The sequence below is a fragment of the Centrocercus urophasianus genome, unplaced genomic scaffold (assembly GCF_019232065.1).
Source record: "Centrocercus urophasianus isolate 14NV4802_14NV808 unplaced genomic scaffold, USGS_Curo_1.0 seq_10, whole genome shotgun sequence".
Taxonomy (NCBI): Eukaryota; Metazoa; Chordata; class Aves; order Galliformes; family Phasianidae; genus Centrocercus; species Centrocercus urophasianus.
The window spans coordinates 46418255-46433106 of record NW_024884142.1 but is presented as its reverse complement, the minus strand read 5'-3'; the positions used below and the strand labels follow the sequence as shown (position 1 = coordinate 46433106).

General features: G+C 35.3%; 1 protein-coding gene across 3 annotated transcripts in view; it reads left to right on the top strand.

The window, feature by feature from the left end:
• The window catches only part of ARHGAP18 (Rho GTPase activating protein 18), a 59056-nt gene that overhangs the window by 35211 nt on the left and 8993 nt on the right, over positions 1-14852 (top strand). For all 3 annotated transcript variants that reach the window (XM_042817453.1, XM_042817465.1, XM_042817460.1), the window contains exons 5-12: positions 110-279; positions 2440-2605; positions 5448-5539; positions 6317-6394; positions 8218-8377; positions 11017-11099; positions 12300-12506; positions 13302-13448. In XM_042817453.1, coding sequence (XP_042673387.1) covers positions 110-279; positions 2440-2605; positions 5448-5539; positions 6317-6394; positions 8218-8377; positions 11017-11099; positions 12300-12506; positions 13302-13448 — 1103 coding nt within the window. The remainder of the gene's footprint in view (positions 1-109; positions 280-2439; positions 2606-5447; positions 5540-6316; positions 6395-8217; positions 8378-11016; positions 11100-12299; positions 12507-13301; positions 13449-14852) is intronic.

Sequence of the window (14852 nt, the reverse complement as noted above, 5' to 3'; positions counted from 1 at the left end):
AAGTAGATGTTGATCTCTTGCTTAGAACTACTTTCTACCTTTTTTTCATGTGTTGAGTGATGCTCAGCTCTGCTGCTGTTGATTGTTATTTTTTCTACTCTGTTTTCAGATCTGAAGTTCAGTCTTGGAACTAATGAGCAGAAGAGCCCGCTTGAAGACATGCCATTTTCAGAGACTGACATCAATTTGGAGATACCTTTTGCAGAACAGGCAGCTAATCTCAAAGACAACTCACTAGGCAAAATGTATAAGGATGGAGGGGGTGATACTCTCCGCACGGTATGTTTCCTATTTATTGCCATCATTGTTTTCAATGGTGAATAGTACTGTTTGAATGATATTTATCTGACACTGAGTGAATTAGGTTTAAAAGAATATTGTTTGATCTAGCTTTATGGGGATAAACCTCAAGATTTTTGTGAATAGTATTCTCAGTAACATAGAAATTACTATTTTATACCATCATGTATGTCCTTGTCATTCTAGCAGAACTCACTTTGTGTGTTCAAAATAATGGACTAGTAATGTTAAGCTGTAATAGTGGCGTAATTGTACACAACCTGTGTCCTTATTTCATTTGTTTACAGCTCTTTTTCCTGTTATCCAAGGTGAGATGCTCTATCTCTGTAATGGTAATATCTTTTGTCAATTAAAAGGAGTTATTGGATGCCTGTGGAAACCTTGTGTAGCTATCTGGTAGAGATAGATGGAGAATGAAAATGAAGAACAGTGTAGTCTATAAAAGTCTGAAGTGAAATGGCAGGGAGCTAAGGATTACTTTTTACTCAGTTTTACCTTCCAACTCAGTAAAAAAGACTAATTCTGAAAGTATCTAAATAGAAACAAAATAAGATCTTTCAGGATGTTTTGTCATTGATCCTCAGGCATTTCTAAGGACCTCTCTTTGCCTAACTTTTTGTGAACGTGCAGTTACGTATGACCTGAAAACTAATGACTGGTGTGAAGAACATCTCTTTTGTCTAGCAGTGTATCCAAACACATCTGAATAAATGTGGTGGCTGAAGTAATAATGTTTCATTTCTTCAAACACTTAATTTCAATCAAATAAACATGCAGTTCTTCAAATTGTAATTACCCTGTTTATTCTAATTTAAACATTATACATCAGACACTAACAGATATTTGGAAACGGATTCTAAAGTGTTTGAGTCACACTTCCGTAATGCAGCTTATAATGGTTTAGCTTACTTATATTTACTTATTTACATGTGTACTATGTGATTTAGCTATATCTTTAGCTCAGCTTATGAAAGATTGCTCAATGCTTGTGATAGGGGATTCTAATTCAGTGATGAAAGGAGTGGCAAAATGATAGAAAAGGAAGGGAATTACCTGTTTAAAGAGCTACAGTTTGATTTGTTGCACCTTCATCATTGGCAGCTATTTTTAAACATTTATGATTATGCAAGTCAATGAAACCTCAAGGCAGGAGAGAACTGACTATCTATCTACAATTTGTAAATTGTATTTATGTACACTTTAAGTATATACAATTGTAGCCATGCATCATGGCCACCAAAACAAATCAGATGTGCAAACGCTGGGTCTGTAAAGAATGAGAAAATTATTCTGGAGTATATTTGTTCTTTCCAAATGGAGAGGAAATCTTGTCAGCCTTCCTGCTTTGAGTCATGTATGCTACTAATAGCAGGCATGGGAAATAGTATAACTTAGAAGCCTGCTGATGAAAGGTGGTGTTAAAAAACTCTGTGGATTAGGAATGTCTCCCTGTCCTTCTGAACACATTTCTTTATATTCCTCTCCAACTGCAGCTTCTGAGTGTACAGAAGTTATTTCAATATACATGATCCATAATTATGGTTCCCCCTTCTGTAAGAAGGAAAGCCTTTTATTCTTATTTGTATGATAGTCAAATATGTTATTTTGATTGAATAAGCGCAGGGGGATTTCTATGCCAATTGTACATGCATAGGATTGTTAATGGGCAACTGTGGAAACCAGTGTAAATTACAGCAAGACAAAGCCAGACTGGAAATGCACTGTGAAAGGACATGAGGCAGTGGATACAAGTGATAACAAGGAAAATCCCATTTTGTAAAGAAAACAACTCTCCATGAGCATGTTAAGCACCAAAGCAGCTGCTCTCAGAGATTGTGGAATTTCTCTTACTGAAGGATTTCAAAATTCATTCAGACAATAATTGGAGCAAGCTGATCATATTTTGAATTTAGCCTTGCTTTGAGTGTGCAGTAGGATTAGATGACCTCCAGAAGTTACTAGCAACATAAATCCTCCTATGATTTAAAGCTTGTCTGCTTCGCAAACTATTTAGGGGATTCCTCCATGTTTCCATTAGTAGCAGCAGGCTTCATGATGAAAGGTTGTGCTCTGAAGCCTTTGAGCAAAGTAATTTGTTATGACTTGAATTGTTGTTATGCTGCAAATCTCTGCCTTTAGAATTTTAGACTGCCAAAGGACAAAACAGGAACCACAAAGATTGGTGACCTGGCCCCTCAGGACATGAAGAAAGTCTATTCTTTAGCACTGATTGAATTAACTGCTCTCTATGATGTACTTGGGACAGAATTCAAGCAACAAAAAGCTGCAAAAATCAAAACCAAAGGTAAGTTACTGTTTCATACACTGAAACAAATGGGTTTTAATCTAATGAAACAAATTTATCTAGTTATTTATGATTTTCTAGCATAAAATTTGTATTTAATTGATAAATAGTAACAGATACTGAGCAGCATTTAATTATGCATCTTAACTCAGGGCACATTTTAGGCAAGTTCATGCACATAGTCACTCTAGAGACTGTGCTCTCTGTATAAAGTTAAAACTCAGGCTGGAAATGAGCAGATTACCAAGCAGCGAGGAAGGGGGACCTTCCCCTTACTAGCATATTGTACAGGAGTGGCTGCACAAAAGTTTCTATGAGATTGTATATTCCCCGGGAGGACAGATGTGTGTGCATTTTGTCATTCCTGCCCTCATGAAGGTAGGTACTATGCAAGTCCTTCCTGACTTTTTGCTTTTCTTGATCTTGGTTGAAGACGCTGGCAACCATTATCACCTGCTTTCCTATTTTGTCTGGCACTGACTTTCCTGGGTCACATAGCTGTGCCCATTTGGTATTTCCTAAGGTCACAGTGCAACATACAAAGTGAAAGATTTGGATATCGGGGAAAATTCTTTACAGAGAGCATGGTGAGGTTCAGGAACAGGCTGCCCAGAGAGGTTGTGGATGCCCCATCCCTAGAGATGTTCAAGGCCAGATTGGATGGGGCCCTGGGCAGCCTGGTTTTTAGTATTAAATGGAGAGGTTGGTGGCCCTGCATGTGGCAGGGAGGTTGGAGGTTCATGATCCTTGAGATCCCTTCTAATGTTGGCCATTCTGTGATTCTGTATGAGAGAGGTGTTTGCAAAGGATTTTAAGACATTTGCAACCTACCATTTTGCTCTACAAGACAATGGAGTATGTATGTATATATTATCACAGTGCTTTTCTTGGGGACTTAGGACGCATGAAAACTAATTTCAAGATGCTAGAGATTTTCAGTGCTTTGTTTGCTTTCTGTATTTCTGGCTTCCACTAAATGTTTTACAAGAGCTTGAAATGTGTTACCAGTTAATCACAAGCTTGCTTTGGCCAAAACCCTGTTCTCAAGGTTCAGTTAGTATGACAGTGCAATAGCTCGCTTTAAATAATTAAAGGCAACAGAGTCTTGAGATATACATAGCAAGGTACGATATATTCTTCAGAATACGATCTTGACTTTCTGGTAGTAGAAAAGAGCAAATGTCATAAACAGAAACATGTATGAGACCTTGATCCTCTAAATGTATTTTCTTCTTGTAGAAGTGCTTGTGATTAATACACAGAAAGAGACAAACACTTTAATGTATTTTGGGTCTTAGTTTTAATTGGTCCTTCTTAGCAAATCTTACTGTTGAGTACATTACCTAAATAACTCTGTTTAACTGACAAGCAGTTGTGAAAAGTATTACATTGATTAAAAGCCTTATTTTTCATCAGATTAAAAAAGATGAATTAGAAATGTGTAGGATAAAGACAATGACATGTCAGATTTCCTTGCCTATAGATCTGCTCTTCTGTGTAATTATTTCAGTGCCTTGTTGCTCTACCTGATCCCCTCCTCTTCACTCAGGAAGTGTTGTTTGCCTGAATGATTGATACAGTGGAGAATCTACTGGCTGTCGTTTGTGTTTGAGTACATAAAGATGATGAAAACGTGATTCTTCTGTGCAATGCTGTGCTGCTGCCTTTTTATTGCCCCCCTACAGTTGGTTTCTTCAATTTCATCTCAGTAGAAACTTTCATTATTGACAAAATCTTCAAGATGATATAACTATGGAGTAGAGTATTGGATGTATATATGAGTCTACGTATTTTAATGGTAGACCTTTTCCTCTGATAGAGAAGAACTCCTTGATGTGGTGTTTCAAATTATGTTTCTTTGATATATGTATCACATTTCTTCAAGAGCTGTCATCTTTTTAGTAATTACAGCTGCTGCTCTGTGCTTGATAGTAGCATGAGCAGCTTTTAGCTACATGTAAGATTATATGCTGCTTCACAAAAATTGCACATGCAGCAGTTATCTGTACCTTTTGCTGAGAAATTCTTTGGCAACAGGCTTTGGGTTAGTATTGGCGAGTATAGCTTTCAGAAGTCATTCTCTTCCATTTACATGGACAATAAAACAAATGGGTGTCCTATCTATTTCAAGACTAATATAATTTTGCATGAAGAATACATTAACTACAGACTAAATGATATTTTATTTTTTATTTGTGCAACCTTAGCACCTTTTAAAGGCCATTTTCCAACCCAGACTTAATGATATTTTTCTTCTTAAAAAAAAAAAAAAAACAACAAAATAAAAACCAACTTTGGAAAGGTACTAATCATTCTATCATAATGGTTTTGTATAATGCAAAACCACATGAAGGGTTGAAAATCTCTTTTTTCAAAACTCTTATGGAGAGACGTTGAGAGTAACTCTGGATGATAATTACATCTGTTTTGTTTTTGTAGCCAAATTTCTGGATATTTTACTCATGTCTTTTGCATCTTTTCTATATTATCTTACCCTGAATGCATGAAGATGTGCATTCCATGGTCATCATCAGAATCACTCTATAAACCAGAACCATGCAAGTGGTTCATTTACACAATTTGCTTCGCTGTACTGCAGAACATGCAGATGATAGAAGTCAAAACAGAGGAGTCCTGATTTATGACTGAAGGAAGCGATGAATGAGTCACTTTAATCAAAATGCTTTTTGTAATAACTCAATAAAAGCATTCAAACACTTTGAACAAACACTATGGATGTATTGAATAAGCTTACTGTTTTCAAAGTATGGTTTTATGCCATCATTGCATGTGTAGGAACAGATACAGATAATATCTCAGTTTCTTTTGCTTTATTCTTCAGATTGTGGCTTGTTTGGTGTCCCACTGTCAGTTTTACTGGAACAGGATCAGAAGAAGGTGCCAGGCACCAAGATCCCACTGATTTTTCAAAAGGTAAATAAGCACAAGCAAGTCAACTTATTCCATACCTGCAAATGACAATCAATAACATTTTGTCCTGAATTTATTTTCTCTCTGTAGCATAGCTTACAATATATTACTCTAGTCAAAGTTACAGTAACTTTTATTTACAGGTTTGCTTACTAATTTATCAGTTATTAATTTATTTACTTATTTATTTAATAGATGTGGTACTGGGGAATGTGGTTTAGTGGGCAACATTGGTGATAACTGGACAGTTGGACTAGATGATACTAGAGGTATTTCTCAACCTTAATGATTCTTTGATTCTATGAATTTAGTAAACTTGATACTTTGCTTTGTATCACACATATTTTGAGGTAAATTGATAGTTTGCTTTTGTTTGTTGCAACTAGTCTGCAATTTATAAGAACTGTGAATTATTACTGGTGCATTCCAGTAGATCTCAGTACTAAGTAAAAGTACTTGGATGTCCTCTGGCGAAGTTGAAAAGAAGAGTATTTGTGAGATAACCATTTTAGCACATGAAGGAGGTCTACAGATAGTTTTATTTTTAATAAAAGAGACAAACTCTTTAGAAGTATTCATAGAAGGGACAAGAACCATATTAAAGATTTTATTCTACATCTACAACAACTCTAATCCATTTCTGAACTGTGCATTTGTGTGCTCATATGTTGTATATTTGTACCACACACGTCATACATAAAGGCTCCAATATATTAGAACCATCTACCAGTAATTTTTAATTGACATCTTAATTTATGCAGTTTGGTTTGTGTTTGACAGTTGATTTCCCAGATAGAAGAGTCAACTCTGGAGACAGAAGGACTTCTTAGAATACCAGGAGTTGCAACAAGAGTAAAGGTAAAACACTATGTAGATTTTTAGCACCCGTAAAAGCTTATTTGATCTCCCTCTTTTGTTACAGAAATATGTTTTGAGGCCAGATTATTATTAAAATAATAATAATAATCTTCAAAAACAGAAAGAAAAGTCTTTTCAGAAAGAAAAATGAGTTATATTAGCCAGGAGGCTGATGGTTTGATCCAGTGTAGTTTTGGGAAAAGTTCAAGTTGGAAGCAGAGTCAAAGCTATGTTTCAAATTGAGTTGTGCCAAAATCTCGTTAATTCTTGGCACAAGCTTTCTAGCCTCTTGCTTTTTTCCCTGAACCAGCTTAATCATCTGAACAGTTTATACACAGTCTTGTACCCCAGGAGGAAGTTTTTTTTCTGGCATTGTGAGCTTGCTTTAATAGCTAGACTTAACCTACATTACAGAGCAAGGCAGGCAGCGTGTGTTGAAGAATCTTTCAGATTTTTTTTTTATGAACAGCAAGCTAACTTCTTAGCTCTCTGAACACATCCTTGTTAGGCACATCCGTTCACCACACTGACACTTCACAGAGTGGGTGCCAGTTACACACACTCTTCCCCAGTGTTTTCCTTAGTGCGGGAAACTAAATACACAGTATGATTCATGCCAAGAGTCCATGTGTTAAAAAGATGGTCTGAACTGGCCTTAAATGCTAAAAGATAATTTAAGTGGATTCAGCTCTCCAAAGAAGCCTGCCAGCCTCTATCATGTCAAACTTCGTCCAGCAGCTGGTTCACTGGAAACTGAAGGAAGGGAGTATTATGGAAACTGGCTTTGTTTATTTATCAGTAACTAAGATTTTTTAAAAATATATTTCCTTCGTTCTTTCTTTTCCACTCTACATTAGTTCTGCCTAATGGAATTACTTTGAGATGATTTTATTTGTTTATTCCTTAATCTTTATAAAATTAATACAGTTTCTTAGGAAGAAGATCATTAATTATTTTTCCTTCATTAAATTTTTGCCTATTTATTTGCAGAAACTTCTTCTTTGAATTAAGTAATTGTTTTGTTAGAAAAAAATGTTACATTCTTTTACTTATTTAAATGGAAACCTTAATAGAAAAAAAAATAACTCAGCATACTGAAGGACCTATATTATCTCTAATTTCGTCAAACTGTTTTTCTCCTATTGAAAAATAAAACAAATCCTTCTTACATAGTTTTATAAAATGGTACAGATGATTGGAAGAAAATATTTTGCTATTTTATTTTAATATTATTTTTATAGTTATAATTAAGATAAAGTATTGCATATTTATGATATCCCATAGTTAAATATTTTTACTTTAAAACCTAAGCATAGGTCCATTAGGATGTGTAGTTGACATTTCTGTTCTTGCCCTTCAGATAAAACAATTCATTTTATCTAGTTTTTTAATACTGCATTAACTATGCTGATTTAATTTGAATTTGGATGTAGAAGGTGGTGAGTCTCAGCAGGAAAATTTTCATCTATTTCTAAAGCCTGATTTTGTTCTTGATGGGAAGAAAATGATACCCACATGACTTTAGACATCTGAGTTAGTATCTTAGCACCACTGACCCTTGTACACAGTCTATGGAGACAGAAGATCTCTCTGGAGGACAGTTGAGAACATCCAACTTTTATATCAACCTGAATGTTCAAATTTTCTTTGCAAATCTATTTGTAGCAAAAGATCAGCAGCAGATGGAGTTTAGCTATATTTCAGATGTTTCTTTTCTTTTTTTCTTTACCCCTTTCAAAGGAAGGAAAACATTGTTGTGTGTATAATGCATTACTTCTAGCAGGCAAGTGTTATTGATGCTGTCTGTATCTACTGCCTTGCAGAGCCTTTGCCAAGAATTAGAAGCAAAATTTTATGAAGGGACTTTCAACTGGGAAAATGTAAAGCAACATGATGCAGCAAGTCTTTTAAAACTCTTCATCCGTGAACTGCCTCAACCTCTCCTAACTGTAGAATATCTCAAAGCTTTCCAAGATGTACAGAGTGAGTAGTGTCCTTTCCATTTCGGTTGCAAAGAAACAATACAGTGTAGAGAATCGTTTCTCTACCGTAACTAGCCTTTTCACTAATAATATGTGAAAGAAAACAAATCACAAGTATTACTTATAATCAGATAAAAACTGTATCTTTGCTAATAAACATTAGCAAAGTAATATTTTTCATTGAACATCTACTTTAATAGTTTACTTGTAAAGTGAAAGCACAGTATCGCTTTTTGTTATGTTTCTAGTGGCCTTTAGGAATTATAAAGGAGTTAAAAGAAAGTTGTGTAAGGCGTTATCAGTTTATGAATAATATTTGTTTCATAGAATCATGGAATGGCTTGGATTAGAAGGGACCTCAAGGATTGTCAAGTTCCAACCCCCCTGCCACAGACAGGGTTGCAAACCACTAGATCAGGCACTAGACCAGGTTGCCAAGAGCCCCATCCAGCCTGGTCTTAAACACCTCAAGGGGGACGGGGCATCCACAGGCTCTCTGGGCAACCTGTTCCAGCACCTCACCATTTTCTCAGAAAAAAACTTCCCTCTGAAATATAGTCTAAATCTTCTTTCCTTCAGTTTAAAACCATTCCTCCTTGTCCTGTCACTGCCCTTGTAAAAAGGGTATATATACAGAGATTATATGTTTATAATCTCTGTTTAAAGGAAGACAACAGCAAAGATGTAATAGTTCTGCACAAAATCCGAGAAATGGTAATGTGTACTGCTTAGCATGGCACATGGAGAGTATTTTATCCATTTGCTGTAGGAGAAGTTACAACAGAATTGTCAAAACTGCTAACTTGATCAGCAAGTTCACGTGAAAACATCCTCCTTTCCAACTGGTCACCAAGACAGCAAGCATACCAGCTGTAACATAAAGAAAGCAGACAGTTTGTGACAGTGAATCAGGAGTGAGAGTCCACGTACACCAACACAGGGGTGTTGGTTTCAGACAAATTATTCCTGCTTTTTTATGGGCTCAGTGATGATGGCTTATTTCTAAGTGCATTATCAGATAATTCCCATGGTCAAGCAGACAGGCAGTTATTCTTCAAAACTCTGGGCAGTTCCACTCTCCAGGTTAGAAGATTTTTTCAAGTGCATAGACCTTCAATTGATGTCAGTAGGGGACTGGAGCTTAAGCCTGTTACATAGTGGTGTTGATTTTGCAGCACTGAGCAGCAGGTTAAAGCAGACCAGAATACTTTCAGATGATGCTGACAGCTAGCAGTTCCTAATGTTGTTCCAATTAACAGATAAGGTTCAGAGCCAGGATGGTTTCTGCTTGCCACTTCTGACTGTCTTCAAGCCTTTTGTGGTTTTACTTATCCATAAAATATTCAGATGACAGGATGCAAAATGCATGCAGCCAAATAATTTGATATAAAACAGACTTAACACTTTGTGGACTCCAATTATTTAATTGTCTGCCTTTGTATTGCTTGAGTACAGTAAGATTAGGTAGTAGAGAAAAAAGGGCCATCTTTGGGACAGTAAACGGTATTTTTCATGATAATGCATTTAAATAGCGAGGTTAGACTTTTTACTATTTAAATATTTAAATGACTTGATTAAAACAATTTATTTTGTTAAGTGACTGACAGAACTAAAACTAGAACATTATTTGGGTGAACAGATGGAAAACCTTGATTTAAGTAATAAATCTTAATTGTTTTGCTATTGAGTTCTTACTTACTTTTAATGTATGTCTTTCTAAGCAGGCAAGTACACTGTTGTCCCTGTTTCCATGTTTTAAAAGACTGTATAATTTACCATTCTTTTATTTGTATAATTTGTTTTTACTATGAAAGAAAATAGTCACAAGCTGTTTTTTATATCATGGATTAACTTTTTTTTTTTCTTTTCTTTTTTTTCTGTATCTCCCAAATTGTTTTGAACAAAATATATTTGAAGTAGCAGTTTTGTTGGAATCTCATTGGAATGCACAAAACCAGATGTGTTAAGCTGTGTCAGATGCAGGTCTTTCTTTGCTTTTGTTATGTATGGACTGATTCATTAGGAATCTGCTGGGAAGGCCCTAAAGTATGACAGGAGGAAATTTATCACAAGTGACAAACCCTTGAGAGTTGGGGCTCTTCACTGTTCCACACTGCCAGAATTTAGGAGCCATGCTATGTTTGCTATGATGCTCCCTGCTGTACATAAGAATTCAGCTTCTTTGCTGTTGGCTTTATACCCACTGGTTTGCCACTCCAGCTGTTGCTACTCATGTTGCTGGTGTCTTGCGGGGGTGACTTGGGAGACAGTGTAACTGCTCAGGCAATCAGAGAAACTGTGAATGAGGCTTTCAACATACTCTTGAAATTTTAGGCAGAGGCTCAAAAAGGGAGGAACCATTAGCCAGCTAGTTTTCTCTTTTAACATTGCAAAATAGAAAATCACAAGACTCTGAAAAATGCTGCCAAAAGACAGTTGAGTCATACAGCAACTGAATCACACAAGAGTGTTTGGAAGAAAATCAGAAAAGAAGGATTTGCCAGTCCTTTGTCACACCATGACAACAAGCCATGTGCATGCATTCAGCATTTTATAAGATGTTTCCACTTTAAAATCATGCTTTCTGAAAAGGACAAATGACAATTTTAAAATACTGAAGATCTTTTGTTTCACTGGCAGATCTTCCAAGGAAGAAACAGCAGCTGCAAGCTTTGAATCTTTTGGTTATCCTTCTACCTGAAGCAAACAGAGACACACTGAAGGTTAGAATTGCCAATACATTTTTTCCTGTGTGAATATTTTGCCTGTTTCTGTGAATTCACTGAATGAATACTGTTGACTTTCAACTTTTTTTTTTTTTTTTTTTTTTCCTGTTCAAAGTTAATGCTGAAACTAAGGATTCTTTTTTTCATATTTGATAGAACTTCAGAGAAAGACATGACTTAGGACCCTAATTCCACCCAAATGACTTTAAGAGTATGACTTGAATTTTTTTATTATTGCAGGAGACTGCAATAATAATCTTTCAGTGAATGACCTCTTCTCTTACAAGTTTCTTACCTATTTTTTTTTTTAGCTGTAGCAGTCATTATTTGCAGGGCAAAAAAACAAAATGTACTAGAATCCTGCACATTATTGTCTGCTTTTATGAAATGAATTTATCTTTCTGTTTTTATTTCCTACTTTTACCTTTGTCTTTTGTTTCTACTACATAAATAACAAATTGATGCTTCCTACTGTTATTTGCATCACATCACTCATAGAAACTTCCAATTTCAACATGTCCTTCTGTAGCAGAGCTATCAGAAATCGCTTTCAGAAAATATTTACTATTAAAATTTTTGTTATCAAAAGTGAATTTGCAGGATTTCTGGGGGATACAGAACATATTCTACCATAGCCCAAAAGATTCAATTTGTTTTCATTGTTTAAATGTATTTTCCTTTTTGAGTTAATATGTGGAAGGACGGAGGAGGATTCCTGAGTAGAGTTACAAATATCTGGAACTGAGTTTATTGAAGATTGACAGTTTGTAACTGGCCACTTGTCATTCACAATTCAGTGGTTTTCTCACTATTCCTGTACCTCATGGAACTAGACACTCCAATGACAGCTGGCATTACTGTATTCACTTTCATTTTAAGAAAAAACAACAGTAGTGTTTTCAAAAGCATATGGGAAATGCTACTTACACACCAACATAAGAAGTCTTTTGGAAAACCTCATTGTACAGAGCTTTAGCGTGACATAAATGCTTTTGAAAATATTATTGACAAGAATTATTTACTTTGTTCTATAAAGAATACTTGTACTGCAGTCTTCTGAAGAAGCATATCCACACTTCCTGTTTTTAATGTGGCTTTGTTAGGAATAATGACATTTTTCCAAGAACATGTAACATCATGTTTCAATCTAACTTTTTCATGTGCAAAGCTGAGCTTTAAATTCTGCTGTAATTTCAGGTACTGCTCGAGTTCCTTCAAAGGGTAATAGATCATCGAGAGAAAAACAAAATGACACTAAACAATGTTGCGATGGTGATGGCCCCAAACCTTTTCACATTTCAAGGGCTTGGCTCAAAGAGTATTGAACAGAGCGAGTTTGCTATGGCAGCTGGAACAGCAAATGTCATGCGTTTTATGATTCAGTACCAAAAACTTCTCTGGACAGTAAGTGTATTCCTAGGGGGAAAAAAACTGCCATAAATTTCACAAACAAGGCATCTGAACAAAGAAGTAATGTGAACTTATTTCCATGATTTAGAGAAAGATCAGTCAGCCGTGTCCAGCTGGGTTCTTTCTCGTAGGTGATTCTGTTGGGAATGAAATAGAGTTATTACATATTATGCTGGAGTTAAGCTCTGATGGTCCGAGTTTCAGTATTTAGTATGTACCATGAGTGAACTCAAAAATAAATCCTTGGGGAATCTTTTTATTTGTTCTGTTGGTATGCATTGTTACAAGGAATTTACTCATGTCTGCTTAGAGATACTCACAGGGAACATGGTGTTTAAATCCAGACTTTGGGGCCAGACTTTGCATTATATAAAGTATGTTTTGATGAAAACATGAAATTCTGTCATGGTCTCTAGGAAGCTCTCTTAAAAAGATTGAAGAACTTGAACCTTTGTTGTCCATCAGCACCTTTAAACGATCTTGACCTTTGCTGCAAACGTGGAAAAGTTATCATCATTGTACAGACTAAGTGCTAAGTGAATTTTTTGGCTGAGGAAAGTAAAATCTGTATGATTTCACTTCTCTTCCACTAAGAGAGATGTAATATCACAAGTGCAGTGTTTATAAAATTATTTCATAGCGTTATATTATTTGAATCCTTAATTATTACTTTGGAATAGATACTATTTATTCCATTCCTGCTTAACAATCTGTAAATTTATAATGTTTTGGTTAGTTAGTGATGGAAATGATGAGGTTATTCAATGCTTGCTATCTATATTCGTCTAGATTCCCAAGTTTATTGTTAACCAAGTGAGAAAACAAAACACTGAAAACCAGAAGAAGGAGAAAAAGGACAAAGCTATGAAGAAACTTCTGAAAAAGATGGCTTATGATCGGGAAAAGCACGAGAAGCAGGACAAGACACCCAATGATGTAAGAAAACATATATCTGAAATACTGTATTAATAAGTCTGTCATCTCTCTAGTGTAAAAGTGGATATTGCCAAGAGGATATCTACATTTAATTTAATTATTTAATTTCAATAAATAGGAGGTTAATATATAGGTTTCATAGTTATGGATTACCATCATAACACTTTTAGAAGGTTGAGCTGTTTATCTTTTCCCCAGATTTTCCAAAATGTATCTATTCTGAAAAGTGATATCACATAGGTTGTTTCAGTTTGGGTGTCTGAAACAAAAGTAGATTAGTGTTTGGAGAGAAAACAAGTGGTGTACAATCTTGTGAGCGGAGATCACACAAAAGATTTCAGTGAATTAGAGACACCTTGTGGTAGTTTGCAAAAATGCATGAGTTTGAATCTTGACAAATATGAGTACGGCAAACTGTTAAAAAAAAATTGTCATTTTCTGATAAAAGCAAAGGTGGTTAACATATTAAGACAAAATTAGAATGTGGCATGTGAATGTATCTTCCGTGGTATCCACTTGAATTGATATTGCAAACATACATATGTGTGTGTATTGCATACATATATAAATGTATATATACATGTATGTTCAAGTCTGCAAAAACATGGATCCTTTGGACAATTGCATCCAGCATCTGCTAGAACCATATATTTAAGTATTCCTACTTCACTTTGCATGCAGTAGTGACACGTCTTTAAAATGAATTAATGAGCAGTACTTTGCCTTACTTTCACATCTATATGACTATACTGGAAGGAATCTATACACAAAATCAGGAGTTATCTACAGTTTTAAAATGAAGATAATAAAGCTAATTAAATATTGACATTTATTTTGTACTGTCTAATAAAGAGAGGATTCTTTGAATACAATTCAGTGGTATTAATGTGAGCTGACACTTAAAGGAATGCTGCCATCCATTGTTCAACATGGAAATAACAGCAAATACACTGAAATAGGCAAGTGCTATTGCAGCTTCACATATCAGAATATTTTTTTGTGATTCAGTGCTGATGTTTTTATAGTAAAATATGTCTTTTTAATCCACTAGAGAGTTATAACTGAAGTCTCATGTAATACCCAAAATTATTACCTAAACATAAATGTAAGGTTGCTATCAAATAATTTTCTTTAAGCCCCAGAAATCTCTGGGGATTCCCTGCAAAATTAAATAGAATTTTTCACACATTTTTCCCTCCTGCTCTAAGTTTTCATAATTAGGGTGCCTGGGAACACAGTACTCTTAAAATCATATTCTCAGGTATGATATGGCTTCATTGTGAATGACATTTATACATTTTTCTGTGTGGCTGAAATTGCCTCAACTCTTTCAATTCTTTAAGAAAAAAGCTTCCCCTTCCCATCTCCTTCCCCCCAATTATGAGTTTGTACTGCCTTAGGTTG